General features: G+C 39.8%; 1 protein-coding gene across 2 annotated transcripts in view; it reads right to left on the bottom strand.

Moving 5' to 3' along the window:
• Nucleotides 1-24,522, bottom strand: part of LOC124164055 (neprilysin-1-like) — a 135,356-nt gene that overhangs the window by 21,234 nt on the left and 89,600 nt on the right. For both annotated transcript variants that reach the window (XM_046541224.1, XM_046541223.1), the window contains 2 exons: nt 20,354-20,437; nt 3,668-3,957 (listed from right to left, as the gene is read on the bottom strand). In XM_046541224.1, the coding sequence (XP_046397180.1) occupies nt 3,668-3,957; nt 20,354-20,437 (374 nt within the window). The remainder of the gene's footprint in view (nt 1-3,667; nt 3,958-20,353; nt 20,438-24,522) is intronic.

Genomic DNA, 24,522 nt, shown 5'->3' on the forward strand with positions numbered 1-24,522 from the left:
CACGATGTATAACAGGTGATAGTGACAGGTGTTTGACAGGGAGTCCAAATGCATGCTGCATGCTGGTGATTGATCACCCCCTGCCAAACACCCTAGAGGTGGCTCGCATGGTATTATGTAGATGTAGATGATATAACTGAGGAACCATTTCTGACGATACGTTATATCTTTCATGGAAGACAGAAACTGTATTCCGTCTCCTGTGCTTATAGATGACGGCAATTCTGTTGCAACAAAATATTCTCTCCGAAACTACATGATCATGTTAACAATTCATAATTAATTTCATCGATTAATCTTAGTTGTTTGTGTGAGAACAAATTTTCATTTTTGTCTCGTATTATTTTAAATTTGCCGTGACCGAAAACTTTTACACGAGCGTCTTCCGCCATTTTTCCTTCACGATTCATGAAACATGCAGGAGAGAGAATTACGATAAGGGTCATGTGAGATTCTTTAGAGTAATACCCACAAAATGAATCAGGAGAATCTTTCAAGCGGCGCACAGTGGTCCCAAATCGAAAAAAGCTGGCCAAAAGTTTTTTTTTCGACTTTTTAAGAGGAAGTTTTGAATTATGCATTCGGATTCTACAGGATATGGCCTACAATATTTCGTACCTGATAGGTCTGTGGGATTATTGTGTTGACCTGTGTAACCCGTCAAACATGGGCATGTTCAGCCTAAAACGACCGAGGCGTAGAAATAGTCGATTTTAGGGTAATTCAACTTAATAAATGACCATTTAAATTTCATGGGATTCATCTGTCAATTTTAATACGGTAATTTTGCGTATTATTTCACAGTGTTATAGTATTTTTTGTTCGTTTCAGAATTTCTTACAACAATATTTAATTATTTATAATGTTAGCTATTTTTGGGCCTATTTTTAGTCAAATGTGTCGATATAGTTTTGTGCTCCTCCGTGTTCCTCAAAGATTCCTATGCTGAATCCTTGGGAAGAGTATGTACAACAAGATGGAGAAAAAAAATCTTGCCTATACTTGCCTATCCGACACCCAAGAGGGTTTTAAGTTGAGCGGTGCACCGCTCCGCTGAGGGCGGCTGGCCGGCGGAAGACCGAATGGCATTATCGCTAAAATATTTTTGTATCGGTGGTCTTGCGTGGTGTATACGTAGAATAATTCTATGTCCTGTAAGATTACATACATCAAGTGCCTCACGCCTATCGTATGCACACTTCTCGTTTGTGCACTCACCTTAAAATATTCATGAAACAAATGCGGGCCCGTTTTCATGCTCTTAACGAGAAAAAATATGAATGATCAAAAGCAACTACTTAATTCACTATGCGAGAACCTTACAGTAACCACAAGATGCTTTTCTCTGCAAAACTTTCCTCATATTTTTATAGAGAAGAGATCCCTTACATGCTGTACAGCGTTGTCAGCACGTTATTCCGAAATAAGGTCTTGGCGCTAAGAGAAATAAATGCTCCGTAATGCCAAGAATTGTTCACAGGATCATTTCAACAGCCCATAGACGTGGATAGGATGGAATTCGGAGGGAAAGATTCGTCTAAACCCACCAATGGTGCGTGCATCTTGCAAGTCCATTTTTTTCTTACATAATAACGGAATGAGGATGACGGACTCCTTCACCAGAACCATTGTATGGATGTGGTGATTATTTCCCACTCAGTTTTACGTAATGATTTTCTTAGTGAACAAGTATTGTGCTCCGAACTGTGTTAACAATCCTAACTTGATAAACTTCTCCTGTCCAGATATTTAAAGCACTTGGTTTGCCAATGTTTGGCATTCAAATTTCAGGATATGCCTGAAACTCAGAGGCAGGTCTATATATGCTTGTATGTCTTTTATTCAATGTCAACTCTTAATTTCCGGTTTATTATTGGTTAAAAATAGACCACTTTTAGAAATCACATTCATCGTTTCAGCCGTAAATACACCTGTTAAATTTGAATTATGGGTGCCGCAAATGTTTTCGTACCCTGCGGTGTACAATAAAAATACAGAGAGAAAAGAATATTCATAAGCGAAGAAGAAGAAATATGTCGTGGAATATTTGAAAACAAAATTTCGACTGAATGAAATCAAGAATGCCAAAAATATTATGACGCGTTTTATGCTAAGAATGTTTTCCCGAAATACCTGAGAAAGGGGAAACAAAGCTCGAGGACAGATGTGCATTTCAAAGAGACGTTCAAAAGCTGGCTGCAGAAGGAAACGAAATTCCCTCCAGAAGTATATCAATATCTCCCTCTCGCATCTAGTGAGTGCAAATGATTACTGTGTACGCACAGTCGGCGAATATATCAGTGGGTAAAAATAATCATTCATTAATATCAATCATCATATTTTTAAAAGTGGAGTTTTAATTCAGGATTTCGTTTCAGACAAGATGAAATTACGTGTAAATATAAAATTATAATCAATAAGTAAGAAATATTGGAACCGTTTCCATAATTTTGAAAAATCTACCAACAAATGCTTTATGTGTATGAAATGTAATTATTAATGTGATTTGCAATTTTCACAACAGGTATCGATGAAAGGCTTATCCATAGACCTTCAATGATATTAAAATCTCTCTCCTACGGCGATGAGATAAATAATGAAGCCTTCAGTCAGTATTGGATGGAAATAGCTGAGCTGCACATCGATTATGGTTGGTATTATATGCTGCTCATGACACATAATGTGCTAATACATGGAACAGCAATTTCCAAAGAATCCCTTCTTGCAATTAAAGTTTTAACGGAGGAAGTATTGGAGGCCACGTTTAAGCTTATTTACAACCTTCACCAGAAGTTAGTTTTGCAAAACCGATTACATATTCTGTTCTTTTCCTTTTTCTTCCTCAAATATGTCACCTACACTTACACCATTGAAAATGACATTGTGTAAAGTCGAAATCTGGGTCGGTTAAGTAATCTTCTGTGGAACATGAAACAGTTTATCTTTTTCTATGTTTCCTGTCATTAAGTTCCACCAAATATCGCCATCTAGCCTAAAGTTCCTCTTCCTCGCTCAGCTAACGCTACGCTACGCTAGATTCGGTAACTGCTAACAGTTATTCACTCGATGTTCAGCCGTTGCTCGTAATCGACGTTTTGGCGTTTTATGTTGTGTGTAGCGGTATTGTGTTACGTGGCTATATTTTTTGTTTTATTGTTTTGGGCGTGTAATTGCTGTTTTGGATCTCGAGTATTTGAAGTGTGGGTTGCCTGTGTAGATCCATGGCGGTGTCAGTAGAGTGTTTTGGGTTTGGTTGAGTGAATGTTGGAATGATTTTGCCATGTCATTAAGGAATTGTGCCATTGTTTTTATTTTTTTGGCATCCCCCCTCTTTGTTTTTAATACGTCATCGCTTCTAAGCACTCGAGCCAAGCAAAATCGAAAGAATATGAGATCATGTTATAATATTTCTTGGAGTGTATGTAATATCAATACACATGTATCAATTAATATATATCATATAATATATCAATTAATATCAATAAATATGTACACAGTTAAGCCCTGATGATGGTTTAAAAAAAAAAGAAACGTTGGCTTAAACCTTTTTTTCATAACATACGTTGACCTACACTCCAATAAATATTCTAACATGAATTAAACGAGGTCAAGATAAGTAAAAAAAAAGAATATGAGATCCATAGATGTGTTGTTTCTATCAACTTACCGAGAGCACATTGGCCGTCCTGTTGAGCGGGTGCGGGAGGACCCCGAAGCCAATGAGAGGATCCTTGCCCAGCACCCTTTTGCACCCAACCAGGGGTACCAACCACCGCAACTCGGCACTCAGGCTCGACTTCTTCGGCTTCTGGTAGATCAAAAGGCCCTCCGGCGACATAATGGGGAACGAGTAAGAGGCATTGAAGACGGTCGAGGCATCCATGGGGAGTTTTCTGGGGAGTCCTGCGTGGTCCAGAATATGTAGCACCGGTTCAATGCCAGCATTGTCTATCGCAGCTGAAACACAAAAAGAATTCGAAGAAATATTAGGAGGAAAAAGAGCGGAGACAAGGAAAAATGCAGTGGAGTTTGTTAAGGCCGTTTTACACGGGGCACGGAATTGCGCAGGTTAGAGCTGCATTAATTTCTAAAAGGGCGCGGAATTGCGCGAATGCATGAACGAAATTAGAACAGGGGCTATTTTGCCGTCTCGTATCCACGCATTCTCGCATGTGTTCTAGCAATTCACCGCTTTACACGACGCAATATTGATTGCGTCTTCGCACGTACGTCAGATTGCGCAATTCCGTCTACCGTGTAAACCGGCCTTAAAGGCGCAGTCAAAATTGCGTCGTGTAAAGCGGTGAATTGCTAGAACACATGCGAGAATGCGTGGATGCGAGACGGCAAAATAGCGACTGTTCTAATTTCGTTCATGCATTCGCGCAATTCCGCGCCATTTTAGAAATTAATGCAGCTCTAGCCTGCGCAATTCCGTGCCCCGTGTAAAACGGCCTTTTAGAGATGTGTGTCTAAAAGTCTCGACAGTCGGGTAAATCGCAAGCGAAAAGCGGAGGGAGACCACTTTAAGAGACAATGTGCGATAAATCAAAGGAGACTTTAATTGTTTATTGAAATAAAAGATATAGTTGCACTTTCCCATAGTCATGGTTGCGAACCTCTGTGAGCAATCTGTGAACCAGAACCGTTTTCGCGGTATATTTTGGTAGTTCATTGATTATCATGATTGCGTGCATACAGTGGCGCCTGCACTCTACGGGGCCTGAGGGGGCCCGAGCCCCCTCAAAAATTCGTTATGGGTGTGAAGAAAAAATTTGTCAAGCTTGTCGATTTTTCCCGGAGTGTCCAGATATCGAGATTCGAGTTATCAGGATTTTAATGTTGATCATACGACTCTTCTATAATGCTTTAAAAAAACTTAAAACACACTACTTATAAAATTTCCCGGAGCAACATCCACAGTTTGGGCCCCCCAATATTTTTTGTAAGTCAGCATCCCTGCGTGCATAAAGAGATACAATGTGTTCTGAACAGTAGCTTAGCCAGAACTTTGAAATGCGCGGGGGAGGGCGGCTTACCAGAGATTTCGGGGCCCCTCCGGGATGTATGGAAAACACACGCCACACGCCAGGGCAAAGGGGGGTCTCCTCCCCTGACAAAATTTTGGGATTTTTGATACTGAAAATGGGATTTTTAGGTATTAGGATTTTTAGGACTGGTTTTTAGGCCGTCTTTTTCGTTTATGGTGCATCTTTTGAAGGCTCATGTAACCCGAAAAACTCCCTCAACCAATATACATTTATCTATATTTAACTACTTCCACATCCTCTGCAGCAGGGGCGCAGCTAGGAATTAAGGCTAGGGGGGGTTTTAGGCGCGACTAATACTTGCGGGTGTGGGGTGTTGCATACCCAACAGGGTAAGCAGGAGATGCGGGGGCCCTACTCCAGAAAAATTAGAAGAAAAATGGTTCAAAATTGCGAGTTTTACGGCTTCCTGAGGGATATTTGATAAATCCTAACTCTATTCTATAAGTAATACTGGTCCAAAAAAGTAAAATGGATTAAACTTAAAAATTTCTCTGAGCGCTGGGGGGGGGTTTATCCCCCAAAACCCCCCCCCCCTCGCTGCGCCACTGATCTGCAGCATCAACATTGCAAAATAACTATACCTATAAGATGGAGCATTGAGTGGAGGATAATTTTCAGAATTTATGTAGGCTGTGATGGTTTTCATACTCCCTTTTCATATTACATCATTAAACCGACTACGACTCACAATTAAATATTTCTCCCCTAAATTTCAATATATGGCTATGCTTCATCCACATATCTTTTCCAAAATGGCATGGTTGGATGTGAAGTAGCCCTGCAAAATACTCTTTGAATTACAAGATATGAATTTCAAGGTAAGCACTCGGCAGCTTTCTTTTGAAAGAGCGTCGGGTGAGTTTTAAAAATTAGTACGATTATTGCGATGAAGGTGATTACCTCGCAGCAGAGTAGAAAAGTTATCCTATTATCTCCAAATACATAACGAGATACTGCATTTTTCCTCAAGTTTTACTTTGGTACCACGCGTTTGAACCGCTCGGTCATCATCAGGTACAATGGCGGAAAAAATAAAAGCAAAGCTGCTTGGCGTCAAAAAGCGGCCAGTTCAGTATCTGACTAAAGACGTCCGTCTTCCAAAATTTTGCCCTCGTAATGCTCTCTCACAACCGGGAGTTTTAAAATCTATATGCCCCTTAAATCGGGGAAATAATTATATCTGTCGCATTATGACATCGCGCGATAGATCATACTTCCCCACATTCTCCGAAGTATGATTCACCCACGGCTCACCTAGAACTCGGGACACCTGTGAACACGCAGTGACGCATACAGAAAAAACTCAAGGATGGAGGGGGGGGGGGCGCAAAAGATATTGTGAGCTACCAATACTTTTATAGTGATGAAAAATAAACAAATTACCTGGAAAATTTAAAATAGTTGTATTTAAATTGATTTTACGTGTACTCAAGATAATGTTATATTATAATATAAAAAAGTTACAAATGTGGTTCTGCAATGCGGGCAATAGGGTGGTTTCCTATTATTTTTTATTGCCTAAATCGAAAGATTATTTCTCCTGGAGTACGTATTTCACGCTTTTATATTTTTAAATGACGATATCTATTTTTCGCGATTAAATGAAAAGTGAAAATTGTCAAGCGCGCGAAAACGCGACGGCTAAGTATGAATGCCGGGTAAAACTCCATGTGACGTCGTTCTGGTTCCCGCTGCAGCAAGTAAGGTGACCTTAGGACGAGGCTTTGAACGCTGATACGACGCAGGATGCTAGCAGGTAGCAGAGTACCATGCTAGCTGGTAGCGCTTGGCTTAAATAAGGATTATTAATACCTTATCAAACGAAGAAAACTTTCCGACCTTAGCCAGTTTTAATAGGTGATTATTAAGACATGTTCCCCTGAGCTCTGTGCCTCATGCATGTATTGGCAATCTCAGACGATGTAAAACTCATGTCTACTCGTATAGAAACTAGGTCCCTGTGACGTCACGTGGAGTGGCATCGCATGGGCGCCAAACTTGCCTTTTTCAAATGAGGATAAAATGGTTTTGTGTTTTCGTACATACAGTGGGAACAAGGGAAGTGATTCATGATGACGTAGAAGGTAATGGGTGATGTGCACGATGGAATGGGAATAGGGCATTTTTTCATCCCCTAAAAGTAGATGGATTTAATAAAATTTCACGCGGTCTGAGGGTTCGCTCCAACTATCCATTTTTCTGTCCCGATCGTGGTTTTACTCCATCCGCTGTTATTATGTTGGAACATTCAATTTTCCCTCTTCCCAAGTTGAGTAACTCATGAAGATATCACGTTCCCCTATTCCGCATTATAGTTCAATTACGTTCTTACTCAATACTTCACTTACGCACACCTCTCCCAAGAATCAATGTTCAACACTCTCCTGACTTGGTCGCCCAGCAACTGAGCTAACTTCGGTTCTTTGGGGATGATTCAAAAACTTAATCCACCCTGACCGCTGAACTGCGTCACGCCGATGGGCAAAGACACGACCTCTCCCGGCTATGACATGACGTGAGTTAGCAATATCTCCATCTTTGACATGATAAAATCACTTTAGCTCATTTCTATACTCACGACCGACCCAGATTTCAGCACATTTTCAAGGTTCGTGTGATTCTTGGATGACAGCCTATTCATGCATTTCAACGGGCTAGTGGTTGAGGAGGAGGTAGAATTTCGGGGAGGGAGGTTTCTGGAATTTCGATGTGAAGAAGGGTGGCGGATTTTCGTAGATACAATGGAAATGAGGGAAGTGATTCATGATGACGTAAACTGGCGTTGGGTGGTAGGTATGGAATGGGGATAGGGCATTTTTTCATCCCCCAAAAGTAGATGGATTTGAAAATGCCTCGCGTGGTCTGCAGGTTCCCTCTAACTATCCATATCCCAGCCGCAGAAGATGTATTTTACCATTCAGTTGTCCCTCTTCCCATGTTGAGGTACTACACTAGTACAATACTAACCAGGGGCGGCGAGGGGTGATTGCGGGCCTTTTACTGGGGCCCACCTGGGGGGTCCCTATTTCCAGCCCTCTCCCGGGTTGAAGGTCCTCCCCCGGAAAAATTTAGTAAAATCGCAAGGCCGGAAATGGATTTTGACGCTATTCTGGCTCTTAAAAACAAGATTAAAGTTGATAAAAATACCAATTTCGGAAGAAAAATTACGATCAAATTCGATAAAAATAGCAATTACGGAAGAAAAAATACGAGCAAGAGTGAGAATTTCACAGCGCATGTAAAATTTAATTATGTATTACGGTTCGATTGTATCTAATTAGACAATTTTCTCTGTTAAACTGCACTGGCAAACAAAAAAAAAAACTTGTGCGAAAAATCCACAGAGAAAAAATCATTCGCCTTGACCGGGATTCGAACCCGGATCCCTCGATTTCCGGCCGAGTACTTTAGCCAGTTAAGCTACCGAGGCGTCATTCTTCCCTGTGGAAATTCTCCGGTCAAGGCGAATGATTTTTTCTCTGTGGATTTTTCGCACAATTGTGCATTGCGGGTGACTCCCGTAAAAGTTATCACCGTGGCTAGTCCCGGTATACTTAAATTCGTTAAAAAAAACGTGAAAAATAATCTTTTCAATAAACCTTTCAAAAAAGCATCATATTCTGTTTTATCTTATAACACTTTTATTTAATTTAATTTTACGTGACCTTTTTATTTTGAGCATGTTGTGAATAAAGTGACTAATGAAAACTTAGGATTTTATAATTGCAACGAATACTTTGGTTCAAGTAATACGAGTCTTTGGTTATTACACCCTTCATATAAGCTTCACGATAGAGACGAGCGTTTGGGAGGGCCCTAGGCGATCGCCGACCTCTGGCCAGACAGCCCCTGATACTAACATATCACGTTCCCCTGTTCCATGTCATAATTGCATTCTATTCTCACTGCTCTCTCACCTGTATTCGCTTACCATGAGCAGCATAATTCCACCACCCCAAACACACCGAGATACAGTTGATTAGAAAAGAAAAATCGCGGGTGGTCGTTTTTCGCTGAATTTGTTCAATTTTGATCACGTTAATGAGAGAGCAAAGGAAAAAATAAATCCGGCATGCAACGCAGAATTTGTTTGAGAATATTTATGAGAAGTTTCTAATACCTAACTTATAAAATTGTTGCTGAGGTCCAGGCCATCTTTAGTATCTTTACACATTGGAATCACCGCTTATGAAGCACCTATTCCTTCCCAGAACTTCACCGCGGTCGGCAGTTTCGATTAAATTCTGGGACGGTTCGAGTCCGATGTAAACATATTTATTTTTTTAAATAGGTATTTCTATCATCGACGTATTCCACGCAGATGAATAAAGAAATAGCTAATACTGATTTTTTTATTGATAACAATTATTAAAATAATGATTCAATCAATAATAACACATTTATTTCTAATCGAAATGGATGACACCCATCACGGGCCGAGCCAGGAATTGAAGCTAGGTTTTTTTTAACTAATACTGGGGTAATGGAATGCTTGCCAGGGTAAGCGGAAGGTGTAGGCCCTCCCGTAGAATTTCTTAACATATATTGTTCAAAATAGTGAGTTTTTAGGCTTTTTCTATTCCCGTCCTTGCACTTGTGCCTCGAATCCAACCTTACATCGAGGACTTATCATTTTCTCACCATTCCGCCGGTCCCTCAAAAAATATCGTGCATAATAAAAGGGAAAAACATCATGACAATAGAATATAATCAAACCATAAGATATCTGTTATTATAACTCTGCAAAATGTACAATCGTTTTCAAAAGTATGTAAACACCCCAGAGTCCCACTTAACAGATGGGTCCAGGTCGGTGAAAACTTGTGAGGTTGGCACATAAAGCGACCTGTATGTTCGTTTGCCACCCAAAGCAGACTAGGAGGGAGGTGGACGCGACCTAGCCACCAAAGCTGGAGTCGAACTCCAGGAGCATGAGCCCAATCAGAATTAAGATTAGCGGATGGAATGCACTGGGCTAACTCACGTCCACGATCACGTTGGCCGTCGGAGTGTTTTCTTTCGGGCTCTGATGCGAGGATTTTCCTATTTTAAGATTCAAATTTGGACTCACCGTTTATTCTCTTACTAACACATCGCTCCGTGCCCGAGTAGTTCTATACTGTGCGCGGTAGTTGCGGTGAAGTTTTGGGTGTGTTCGAGTCCTAAATCATAATACCTTTTTCACTTTTTAAAGATCTCCTGAACATCAACATTATCTATGCTGATGACTCAAGAAAAAGTTAGTACTGAATTTCTTTAACGATTGAAAAACTGTAAAAACAAAAAAATTCCAAAACGCGTGCTCAAGCGAAAGCATTTAATACAATGCAACAGGCACTTTCAATATATTCGCCCACCTAGGGCATGAGCGTGGAAAAGAATCGACCGTAAGTCAGTCCACAAAACACGACATCAGGTTCACACGCACTCATTACACTAATCTAATACACTTAACTATTAATCCACTTGGTACATGAGCGCGAATGTGTGAATGATGAAGAGGTGTAAGTATTATCGCAGCAGCGATGTAGCTATTCCTACTCTTTTGCTTCGCGAAGGCTCGGGTACTATACTCGATCGATTATGTAACATACAATCTAACTTACCAACAACTCTTCATCATTCACATATTCGCGCTTTTCTCCCATTTATTTTTTTCGTTCTGCATTCCTTAGGACTTCCACCTTTTAGAAAACTGCCTTTACGGTGGCCTTTTGAAATAGAAACGCACTTTGCTCCAAATGATTGTGGCTCCTACATTCCAGGGCTAGCCATGAATTTATTTGCGCGCATACCCCTACTGTTCGTACCAAAATTAAAAATGAACCTGAGAAAAAACAAGAAAAGTAATGCTGTAAAAAGTAACACCAAAATCAAGTGAATATATTAAAGTGTATGGTTTTTATAAGCGTTCAAACTGGAGTCTCTACACTTTTGGTACGGAGAGAAAGAAGTTCGCCCCAGCATTATTTCCATCGTTTCATAACCGCTAACATTTCCCACCATATGGAAGTGTTTTCGCTCTCATACATCAAGACACTTTTAAAAGAATCACGGGGCTTTTGAATCAAAAGGGCAATGGTATCTCAAGCATTGTGTCACACAGTTTGAGAAAAGAATATTTCATAAAATGACAGTTGAGAGATACCGAAAAGGAAAACAATATCATTTCAGGTAAGTATTTCCCACTAACACTAACACCTGTTCGTATTTGAATAAATTGAATCAGTGGCGTAGCCAGGAGTTTTATCCGGGGGGTGGGGGTGGAAATCCAAAAACAGAGGGGTCCGGAGGATAATTTTTCAAGAACAGGGTACCTAGTGACGGGTTTTTACTAATTTTAACACTTTTCATTATGGAAAAAATTAATTTGTCAAAGAAATATTATTTAAACTCATGATTTTTCATTAATATATATTTTACTATTTAATTTGTCTAGTTTTATTTATTAAACAAAAGGGCAATCCTTTTTAATAAGGGTATAATAATATATCACTTGCGACTTTCCCCTGCTCCATGGTTAATTTATTTTTTTATGTCTCAATATTTCGGGGGAGGGGGGGGTCCGGCCCACCTGAATCCACCTCTCTACGCCACTGAAGTTAATAGTTACTAACCCATCATCCGGCAAGGAGTGGAGCTTAATTTAAAAAACTCTGTAACCGCTTCAAAACATTGAACAACAACATTGAACATTACGAAACATGCTTCAAAATCAGTATCCGGCGTAAAATGATGGAGGATGCGAATGGTTTTTACCACTCAGGGAACATGATAATCTTTAAAAAGCATACTTTTTCCATCCGTCCTATCCTACATTGAACTGAATTCAACCCAAAACAATGGAATTTAGCATAGGGCGAAAGGCCGTACTACCGATACAACAGCGGGCCATAAGACAGGGGGCATATCTGGCGCCGCAACAATACTTTCGTTCACCCTGGCAACCAGTAAAACGTAGCCGTACGGTGACATTATATCAATTGGATTTTCCAAGCGATAGAGAGCGGATGCGATAGCATATTGTGGTGTCATAAACGAAGTTTAAACGCACTGGTTACAGTATAAAACAGTTACAGTGAATAATACATCAATCACTTGAGTAGCAGAGGAAGAAAATAATCATCTCGCAGGGGTTTGCAGTGAGCTACAGCCGGCGGAGTTTCGACTTCGACCAGCAGAGTTAAAAAATAACTCCTGCAAATAACAGATTGCATTTATTTCCTGCAATAGAATCTCAGAATCGATTCCACTCTGTGGATTTGGAGTTGATAAGAAAAAGAGGATATCTCGCCATCTATATTTTCCGTTACGTACATCATGGAACGGTTATTAAAGAGAGTTGAAACGAGTTTCTCTGGAAGTGTGCTGGGCAACAGGCTGGAGGAGAGGCTGGATTATGAATATATTGCCCACCTGGAGCACAGAAACGAGGGATTTGGTCGCGAAACTGCAAAATACAATGCGAAAGGTGATTTGATAAAGGCAAAAGGCAGACGTGAGGAAACAAATTACACTGATACTCGTATTGAGGTGGTAAGTTCTCAGCTTTCCCCACCAAAAAATCATGGCACTTCATATCGTTCTTTCGTGCCAGCTAAACGGAAGGCAGACAGCTGGGATGAAGAAAACGGCTACAAAAATGGGAACCTCAACGCCAAACGCTTCCATGGAGAAGGAGATGATGTATTTCCTGTCAACGTCCTAAATGAACGCTTTTATTTCGGCAATTATCTAGTTCTTCCATCGGAGAGAAAAGGAATCAAAAGGAAAAATGAAATTGATGGTGATTGTCTTCCTTTTCATGGGAACGATATCGTTATTGATGCACACCACTTCTTACCAAACCAAGTTCATGATTTTGATAATTCCGAAATGCTGCCTAAGAAGAAAAAATTGTGCATTAACACACAAATGGGATGCAATGACACTTTCGGCCGTGGTGAAGGTGATTTATCAAAACCAATGTATGTCCCAGTAGAACGTGCTGATGCCCACAATAATTCATTTACGTTGGCTGAAGACGAGACAAAGGAAATAGATAGTGCAATGGACTGCGATAGCCCTCACCTTGACACCGAAGGTGACGCTATGAATGGACCGCGCAATGGAATGGACCGCGAGAACCCATACCACCATATCGATGGTGATGTTAAAAACGAAAAACACTTTCCCTCAAAACAACCTAGTGCATTCCTGCATCCTTATGAGCCAGCTGAGCAGATGGAATTTTGTACCAATGGAATGGACGCGATAAATGCTCGCTTCCAAGATGAATATGACTTTGGGTATTTATGCCAACGTGAGCCCACAGAAGAATGGGAAGAACGGGAAGGTGCGATGCCTGGTGACAGGTTTGCAGCTGATCCAGCAGCACCGATCTATCTGCGATCCGCTATTTACCAAAGACATTCGTCCGAAAATGTAAGTACATAATTCAAATTGAATTAGAATACTTTTGCCGAGGGTAGAGGATTTCCTTTCTCTGAGGAACATACGAAGTATGAACAATGGCGATCATCGATTTCTGTGCGTGAGACCAGCTTTGAAAAGACGAAAACCTAGATTCCGCGGTAGATCTGATAGGGTGATTATGACGATAGTGTTTTTTCATGTTGTTTCGTTCGATTGGAATTAGCATTTAAGTGAGTAACCACGAAGGAGGAGTAATGTTGATATTTCAATCAATATCGTAGATGAAGAAAGATGCAGGTATGAGAATAATTCATAGCAAAGTGCACAAAAATTGAAAAAAGAGATGAACTGCTAAAATCCTTGGTGGTGAAATAATTCAAACAAGTTCACACGCTCCCTTTAACGACTTAATCGCAAAACAAATTATTAGTCTTAACTTTATCTCTAATTCCAATGAGTCCAAGGCCATTGCAAATCATATTTGAATCCTAAGAAATGGTAATATGGTTTATCTTTACTGATTCTTACGGTATATTTTTTCAAGACGATAAAAGTTACAAAAATAACGAAAATTTGAAATTTTCACAAAGAGCTCGTTTACCATTATTTTTACATTTATTTTGATAACTTTTTAAATATGGAGGGATCAAAATTTTTCCGTTTTTAATTGCGTCACCCACTTCTCGAGTTCTTCGCGACGAAAATTTGATGGTTATCTCCTTCTCGCACAAAAGTTGATGATGTTAACACCACAATCCAAGCTCGACATCGCTTCTCATCTACGCCTTGATCTTGTGCGTTTGTCTCGGGTGATTTGCAATCTTGCTAGCAATCAGTGGCAGATCCAGTGATGCAGTAAAAAATAAGCACTTAATTAGATATAATATTGTAATACTGTCGAATATATACGGGAGAGAATAGCCACTGAAACGCATATTACTAAAATGCACAAAAATGTTTGCCTGAAAAATTTAATTCTTTGAAAAATTAGTAGTTGGACAAAGTTAATGTGTTGTTAGAAGCTTCGAAATCCTCAAACTTTTCTTCATCTCTACGACCCCCCCCCCAGTGCTGGGAAGTGGCCCGCAGGACCGCACTCCCTGTCTCCCTATCCTGGATCCGCCACTACTAGCGATAACTCCCCTTATTATGTGATTCTCCTGAAAACGAATACATGAACAAGAAAATACAATGAAGTCACCAACTCGTGGAAACTGGGTGACAAATTTCATGTTTTCCTACATTGAACTTAAAGGAGAAAAAGTACGCGGGAAGGATGTTTTTGGTCGAAGCAAAATTCCTATGAATTTCTTTCAATGAGTTGCGACTTTCTGTGTGAACGACACCATTTAAAAATTTTTTCTCATAGTACATTAGAGATCAGCTAAACATTATCCATAACAATATGTTTTCTTTATTTCACAGACGAATAGCATGGATTACGGTAATACATTGGAAGGTGGAGAAAGAAGACATCATTCCCACACCATTGTCGTTCATCCATGGTGGAATGAGACCAGTACCAACGCAGAACAGGATATCTGGGAGGATTTGTAGCTGTTAAAACTCAGCTGCGAGGAAGACAGCGGAGAGGTAATCAGATATGTCTTCCCATCTCCAAGAGTAAGAATTGAAAATGCCTGAGAAGAAGAGGAACTCCTTGATAAGGGCATTCTACGAAGGGCTGATTCACTGTTCTAATATCACAATAGGTATTCAAGTTCCAAATTATATTACTTTGGTCCTTGTAAAATTGAAATTGTTAGTTGTCACGCATCTGTTCATACAATGACATGAAAAATTGTGTTAGAGCAGTAGATCATTCACGATGAACTGTACTAGGTTAAATAATATTAATCGAACGCTTTCGTTTTGGAGATTTTTCTATTCGGGCGTCAATGTTATTTTTCCCTGCATGGCCAAATTGTTCTACATGTCACGATGAATGTCACCAAAGGCATCGTCACAATATCACTCTGGCATGCCAAAACCAAATTTTGTTTCTTTTAATCTACCTCGGGATGCATTAAAATTTGATGACGTGGTTGGCTATATAATTGCATTGCATTTTAATTTTTTACCCTTATCCTCCCATTGATCTCCACAGATTATACATTCCAACGAATTTCATAATTTTCATAGGATCCAGTACGCGTTAATTTTTTATCAACGACCCAGAGACCAATATCCACGTACTAGTTCAGGGATGGCGAACATGACGGCTCAAATTAAGACTCTCTCACGTTATCATTTTCAGAGATGGCAGGAGTGATCACAGGCCCTATTTCCGTCATTTTTTTCCATTGAAATTGCCATAACTGAACACTTTCGAGGAATCAACCACAGTATATTTTTTCAATCGAATACATCGAAAATGTAGGTACAACACGCAAAAATAGCGCGAGAATTTCGTATTTGCAGCCGTGGAGCGCTGGCCAGAACGTCCCAATCCATATCCATGCAGTTACATGAAGAGTGGTAGTGGTGGGGGCTGCTGATGCTATGACGCGTCATGACGCATCTAAGCTCGTGCCTTGTGGAAGTCTTTGGACGCCGCCCGAGCATGCGCAGAACGACGAATCGCCGCGCCGCCCGGCGGCCGTATAATCAAGCAGTGTTGCAGTGTTGCAGAATAACTTGTTTGGGTAACCAGTTGACTTATTTTGCGTAAATTGTTTTATCGAATGAGTGATTGGCATGTAAAGAGGCCCTGTTGTAGCTGCGTTAATCGAGTTAGTGATTGTGTTTTAGCGTTAGTGAATAGAGTAATAGAAAGAAAAAACAGCGTTTCAGAATCAGCATTTTTCGTGATATCATAATTTCAAAGGCGGTCAAGATCCAAGTAAATTTAATGTTGAGACATTTAAATTTGCAGTTCCAATCATCACTGGTATAGAGCCTAAAAATAGCTGAATCGACAAGAGCGAATCACAAATAGTCCCGAATCGCAAAAATACTGGTTCCGAAGAAATAATCGCGGCTGTGATTAATTGCCGTAATTTAAGAAATGAGATTCCCGATTTTCAGCATTAAATTCATGGTACGAAGTGTTACGTAATTATTGGAACTGAAAGTTGGCTAACGGGTGATGATTCAGACAATGAGATCTTCCCATAATCTTTCACCGTTTTCGGAAAGAAAGAATTAATTGAGCTGGAAGCGGGGTATTTATAGCTGTAAAGAAATCAATCGTAACACAAGCGGTAACCGAGACTGAGACCAGCGTTGAATTTGTGTGGTTTACAATTACATGCCCAAAATCCAAAACAATGTTAGTTTGCTCGTATTACACGCATCCCAACTCAGATATAACATGAATGTTGGATTTTGAAACCCAAAAAAACTGCATAGCATCCAAGTATCCTGAAAGAAACTTCATTGTAGGTAGAAATTTCAACGTACCTTCTATAGATTGGCATACTATAGCTTCATTCCTGGTGGGAGTGATAAAGTGATTTGCGAAGCGTTATCAAAAGTTTTATACTAAATTCATTGAAATAGCATCCGTGCATAAACAGAGGAGAAAGTATTCTTGATTTATTAGCGACAAATATACCTCATCAGGTAACGAACGTGAACACCGTCGAAGGAATAAGTGACCGTAGAGTTGTAACTGCAAAGTTTTCTCTAAATACCACTGAAAATTTAAAAAAAAGAAGGTAAAGTTTTCATTTTTAAAAGGGCTGATTTTGATAGGTTCAAGAGTCATCTGAAATGTGCTTTCTCCGCATTTCAGGAATCAATAATGAAATTAAATGTAGAGGGTGTTTGGAAAGCTTTTCTTTCGTTCGTAACTTCGGGAATAAATAGCTACATCCCTAGTAAAACATAAAAGAAGTTAGCCAATCGAGATGGTATGACGCGAAAGTGAGAAAATCATTGAGGCGACAGAGAGCGTGCCATGCTAAAAGGAAAAAAGTCAGCACGGATTCATCCGCTATTGAACGCGAGTCAATAATTAAAAAATATAAGTTGTCTCAAGCCGCCACGAAGGAAGCGTTCAGGAATGCATTCACGAAACACTTGTAGACCAGCAACGGGATAATCCAAAGGCATTTTGGTCTTATGTTCGGGAAGTTCAAGGTAGAAGATCTACCGTATGTTCGCTGAGAAACGATAACGGAGATGTGTTGACAAACAGTCCCGATAAAACCAATTTATTAAATTCCTTCTTAAAGAGCGTGTTCACCGAGCCTTCTGAGAACACATCCGAAACAGTTGACAATGGTTGACAATATCTTCACGCGAAATATGCCGCCTATTGACATGTGTGCGCACGGAAGAGAAAATATATTGAAATCGCTCAGTCCAAATAAATCATCGGTTCCAGACTAAATCCCGTCTCGCGTATATAGAGAACTAGCCCTAAGGCCCAGGTGGAAATAAAGTGGTATATGAACTCTTTCACGCGAAATAAAGCGACCACTATTAATAATTAAGAAATTATGGTCGAATGGATATCATCCATTTCTTCTACATTTCAATAACTTTTGATTAATCAAACCTAAATATTTCTATTTGGAAATCTCATGGCCTCGCCTTCTGATTTTACCGCTAGCAACGTAAGAAGAACACTTACTGGCTCATCAACCTGACTGTAACCCCGTGGGGAATTGTGAAAACGGAATTGCCACCAATGGGCGCCACAACAGTAGGGGTGAATGAGGCGCATGTCCGCGGCTTGTGGATTGAATTTCGGTCACATTTGTGTGAGAAATTAGTTGGGATCAATCCTTAAACGTATGCAGGAAGTTGTAGAGACAGCGAGTACGCTGATACATATTAATTAATTGAAAAAATTCTACAGTTTTAAGTATTAAGCACCTATACCACCGCAAAAAAAATCGTCTCACAGCAAAATCACGTGTGAGCCCGAATAAAAAGTTTGAAGACATGGGTGCCAGTGGTGAAGCGAGGAGGGTGGGTGTTTGAAAGATATAACCCTCCTCCCAGATCTTTGATAAATTTTTAAGTTAATTACCTTTTACTTGATTGAATTAATATTACTTATAGAATAGTGTAAGGAGTAATAAAATGGCCCTCAGAAAGACTTAAAACTCACTATTTGAACATTATATCTTTAAGTAATTCTGGGGGAGAGCCACCACACCTTCCGCTTACCCTGGCGGGTATTTTATACCCCCAGTATTAATTAAAAAAAAAAACCCACGCCTCAATTGCTGGCTTCGCCCGTGATGGGGAGTCATCCATTTTGATTTGAAATATGTGTTAACATTGGTGTAATCAATAAACTCGGTTGTTTCAGACTTAACTTTGTGAAAATCCATTTTAAGCAATTAAAACGGTATGCTACTTTTTCACACAGTTTATTTAAGACAACCGGTTTCGTCGCAGAGGCGACATCTTCGGGTACAGAAATCGTTATTTTTATAGCAATAGCAACCTAATAACAACAAAAATACCGATGATACAAAAAACAACCAAAAGTACCTGAAGATGTCGCCTCTGCGACGAAACCGGTCGTCTTAAATAAATTGTGAGAAAAAGTACCATAACTTTTAAATTTTTTATTGATAGAATCATTATTCTAATGATTGTAGTCGTTAAAAATTCAGTATTATCTTGTTCTATATTCATCTGCTTAGATATGTCGATGTTGGAAATGTCTATTTTAAAAAATGAAATAAGTATGCTTACATCGTACTCGAACCGTCTTAGAATTTCATCGCAACTACCGACCGTGGTGAAGGTGAAGGAGCCCGAAAGAAAACACTCCGACGCACAGTGGGCTAATATCGAAAGAAGATAACATAAAAATATAAAACATTTTAAGAGTTAGGGAGTTGAAGCTACGCATAAATATTCTCAAACACATTTTGCAGAACATGCCAGATCTCTCGTCAAAAAGAAAATTTATCGAAAAACGTCCACCCGCGATTTTTCTTTTGTGATCAACTGTATCTCGGTGTGTTTGGGGTGGTGGAATTATACTGCTCATGGTTAGCGAATACAGGTGAGAATAGAATGCAATTATGACGTGGAACAGGAGAACGTGATTTGTTAGTATCAGGGGCTGTCTGGCCAGAGGTCGGCGATCGCCAAGGGCCCTCCCAAACGCTCGTCTCTATCGTGAAGCTTATATGAAGGGTGTAATAACAAAGGCTCGTATTACTTTAACCGAAGCATTCATTGCAATTATAAAATTCTAAGTTTGCATTAGTATGTATGTTATTATATACGTTTCCATCATTGTTATTTTTTCATTTTCTGAAGTTCATTTGTTGTTTGTTGCGTTCATGTTTTAATTTTTTAGTGTTTTGCTTTGAATTGGCGACTTGGTTACAGAGAGAAAAAAAAGGGATTGCTGTGAAAGAAATTAGGATTCAAGCACTTCATTTTGTTGGTTTGGTTCTTGCGTAGCTGCAACACGCTTTATATTTTTGTTTGGAAGCCAATCTTTCCAGTTTTAATTTTATATAATCGCTATGATGCACTATCGAAAGGCGCCAAGGGGACCACGGAGTAACGACCCATCCGACGGACGGTGTGCTGCACTTGGGGTGAACTCCTCAAAGCAATCAACCACTGGGATCGAGCAGTCTCTGAAACAGTTGTGCCACCACTAGGATTTGAACCGCCAGGGTCAGATGCCAACACACTAGCCACCACACCGAAAAAATCGTCTCAATTTGTTGTAGCAGTCGTTAAATGTAAAATTAAACATTTCCGGCAACTTCATCTCGCTCGCTGAATCCTTAAACCCGAGCATCATTTCAATTATAAAAAAGGTTGATCCGTCGCAACATTTAGGGTCCTTTGTATATCGTGATTTGGATTAATGTTACTTCCACAACATGCGTCATAGCTGGCAGAAAAAAACATTTACACAAAACGTTACTTAGCATTTTATGATGTGAGGCACTCACTTGTATTTAAACATGACTGGAACAGCATCTGAGCTTGGGTCACAGGGATTGGCTGGTCTGCTAGAGGATCTTGTTCCAGGACTTCTGCAAAGAAATAATTGTTTTTAGTAACGAAAGAAGAGGAGAGAAATGATCCATTTGGCTCGATCAAATATTAGGATAGGTACACTCAGAAAAGCCGACGGCATTTGGTGAATTGATTGTAGCGATGAATAGAATCAGATACTAACCTCTACCATATTCACTTCGATTGCATTAGCTATTCGAAATATTCAAGTTTGCAACTCCGCAATTAAATAGGAATAATTTCAATGTATGTTATTTTAAAAAACATTTTGACTTCACATAAGCCTTCCATCGAGGCTTTAAAACAAGAGTTTGTCCAAAAAGGGAGTATATTATTTATTATTTTTTCTGTAAAGTTAGCATTTGATTCGTCCTAAGCTCTACTTTCATGCGATTATCACGATATGACTTATGCACGCCAACATTCATCGGCTCAAAGAGTCATACGGTGACGAGCCAAAGCTTTATTTTTATCATGATTCTTACGGTACGGGAATTTAATATTTGTTTACAGACAAAACGACAAGTATGTTCCAATTGCATTGATCAACATGCTTAACCAAGGTAGGAATGATATTTGGAGCTGGCGACCGACAGCTAAAGCCATTTTCGCCTTGTGTCACACAATACGGGTTGCTGACCGGACATTAGACAGCCACTGGATCTTGGTACTGGCATGACAGTAGCTCGACGCCGTTCACACAGGTGCGAGCTGCTGGCGTGAAAGTAGACAGTTACTGCACGTGGTTTCAGTGGCGTTTCAAACCCAGTTCATTGCGAATGTGTTCAAGCGAGGCTTTACGCTAATCTCTATCCTTATCATTAGGATTCAAGCTATTCCATATGTTGGTTTGGTCCTTGCATAACTCCACAAACTTTATATTTAAATGGTAGCCCGTCTGTCCTCCATTTTTCGTTTTCAAACACTACTTGAAACCAGAGGCGCAGGCAGGAATTCTGGGTGCTGGGCGCACCAAGCTGGAGCTGGGGGGGGGGGTATAGGTGCAACTAATACCGGGGTGTATGGGGGTATGGAATACCCACCAGGATAAGCGGTAGGTGCGAAATTAATAAATTACGGAATTTTGAGATAAATTGCTCAAAATAGTGAGTTTTACACTTTTACGCTTTCTGAGGGATATTTTATTAATCCTTACACTATTTTATTAGTAATATCAATCCAATTAAGTGAAATGGATTAAACTTACGGTAAACACGGTATAACCCCCAACACACCCCTCGCTGCACCACTGCTTGAAACTATGAAACACAAATAATGCACCCGACGTGGTCCCACACTTACGAGCTATTGTCATTTCGCAATACCGTGCGGGTTGACGTCCGAGTCACGGGCCGTATTCTGTAACTCCAAACCGATCGGTGCGGCACCGATTCGTCGGGTGCGACGTCACACCGACTCCCGGTAAGAAGTCGTGCGATTCTGTACGAACCCGGTCGGTGCGGCACCGACGAGAGGACGGGAGATCGTCGGTAGCCGTACCGACACCAAAAAGGTGTCGGTACGGCCACCGACTAGTGGGTTTCATGAACTCCCCGGTGCGCAATGTACGTTTTATTTTGTTTTTACCTCATCACCAAATAATAATGAGGTTTTCTGCAATGTTATCTTTTTCTGCCCCTTCGAATACGCCTCTAAAATTCACTGTGTCATCATCTACATTGATTACCTTGACAGAAATATAAGATAATGGTTAATTAAAATGAGGTTTGCTAACATATAATGACTTTCTCTCATTTATGTTACCACTTTCACTCGCTTGTAATAGGCTTTATTTCTCTCTATCATGATTTATTTGCTTCTTTGACATAAAAAAGATATTTTTGATTAAATATGAGTTTTGCCGCAATGTTATCACTTTATATCACTCTGAATAGGCGACTGTTATTTCACTCCATCATCAATTTGGCGTTTCTCTCGGCATAGAAATAAGATCTTTTTATTTAAGTATGAAGTTTGCCACAACGGTATCAGTTTCTTTCATTTGTAACGGGCAACTATATTTCATTTCATCGTCAGCCATTGATTCCCTTGACGATAAAAGAAGATATTTGTTAATAAGTATGAGGTTTACCGCAATATTATCATTTTCTCTCACTTGGAATGCGCAACTTATACATATGTATTTCACCCAATCACAATGTATTTACTTCCTCGTCATTACACTTCTTTTAATTACACCCAGCTCCATATTTTTATAACAATTTCCTAACTTGTTCCTCTAATATGACATTTACATTTGAATCCTACGTTCACGTTCCATGGTATGCTATTTTCGTCTGCTACGGTGCCAATGGCATAACCTTCCGTTGATAACATTTATACGGAACTTACTTAATGACAACTATATTACCAAATCATGAATAAATAGCATTATACGGAACCAATATTTACAAAAAGAAACAACGATCTCAAGGATAGTTTCAATAATTCATTCCAGCAACAAATCTCCATCACATACAAACTTTATTGTGATGTTGTAATATTGTTTCCTTCGATTCTGTAGGTACAGCATTACTACCACACATTATATAAGCATTGTTAACAACTTGTCCAATATCGTTTATCTTAATCTAGCAATAAGTCGTAATTTCCGCAAATAAAAAGATTGAGAATGACGACAACAAACTGTGCCAATGAGTCTTCTCTTGTTTTTACCCTTCTTTCATTGGTGGAGACACGTGAAACTTCGGATATAGTCGGATTTTCCCTGTTTGGGAAGGAGAGGGAACCGTACCGACTGGTTTGAAACCGACGACCTTACAGAATCGCTGAAAGTGTCGTCGTCGGTGCGGAATCCGTTGTCGGTACGGTTTGATGTCCAGTCGGTGGGCTTGAAAGGGAAACCGACCGGTGCGGCACCGACGAAATACAGAATACGGCCCCACATTGGAGTTGCTGCTTGTGGCAAAATATGGGGGAAGGTGAGAGGCGAGTAAATACAAAACTTTCTGTAGAAACTCGGTTGTGAGTTACTGATTGACTCGCACATAACGTATGATGCGGTCACACAGTAGGAGTAGCCGCGCTGCCGTAACTGACCAGGCCGGCTCGTTTACTAGCTCGCACTAAGTAAACCAGGCCTCAGGGAAGGGTGGAGAAAATCCCGGCGTTGATATTAGTCTGTTTTTATCAAAAGTCACTTTAGGGGACCACGGCTTAACGGCCCATCTGACGGACTGAGTGCTGTACTTGAAGAGCCCTCCAAAAAGAACTTAAGTTAGGGGCGGGCATTCTCAGAAAAATCTCCACCGCCGTGGAACCAAACCCTAGGACCAAACGAATTAAAGCACCAGAGTGAACACAATTTAATCAGTAATTAACTCAATTAAAAAATTGGGGCACTTTAATGCTTTCTGTATACGCATTTATTTTGCCCAAGGTAATCATTAGATATTGTCCTTCTGCAAAAAAAGATTGAATTCTCTCATAGCTTAACAATTGTGTAATCTCCTCTGTCAAAATTGTCTCATTGCATTACTTGATAAATTATTTAATTTAATGGCAGTCGAATTAAGCTTCTATTTTGATTTTTAGTTGTCTTCCAGAGACTTAATTCTAGTAATAAGGCCGCATAGAGTACTTAAACATTTGTCGGGGAGGGCGGTGTCCCTGGTGGGTAGCTGCATTTCAAAATGGGAAGTTAATTTAGTAAGTACAGCGTAATATCGGTGTAGGGGTCCTTTTCTGGGCTAAAATATTTCCTTCCTCGAAAACAGTTGCTTGGACTTAAAAACTGAGTAAATTTCGTTGTTTAAGAACCCAAATTTTAGATTTACCCATAGAAATTAATTGTTGTCCGTAGATTTTAGAAATTTAAATTATTGCACTTGGTGTCCCATATGGACCTCAAAATTCTGAACAGTAGACCTGATTTTATTTTTGGTACAGTAGGGAGAACATTCTCAAATCACATTTTCAGGGGTTTAAAAGTAGAGCCCGAGAAAAAATTAAGAGTAAGCCACATCCAAGGACCGTATCTTCCAAACATTTAAGAATATAAATATTTAATAACAATATTGGCATTGTCAATGCATGAGCAGAAAAGCCAGTGAAATTCTGTAATACGGCTTGCGCTTTCAAT

Source organism: Ischnura elegans, chromosome 8 (genome assembly GCF_921293095.1).
Source record: "Ischnura elegans chromosome 8, ioIscEleg1.1, whole genome shotgun sequence".
In the NCBI taxonomy this organism is placed as follows: domain Eukaryota; kingdom Metazoa; phylum Arthropoda; class Insecta; order Odonata; family Coenagrionidae; genus Ischnura; species Ischnura elegans.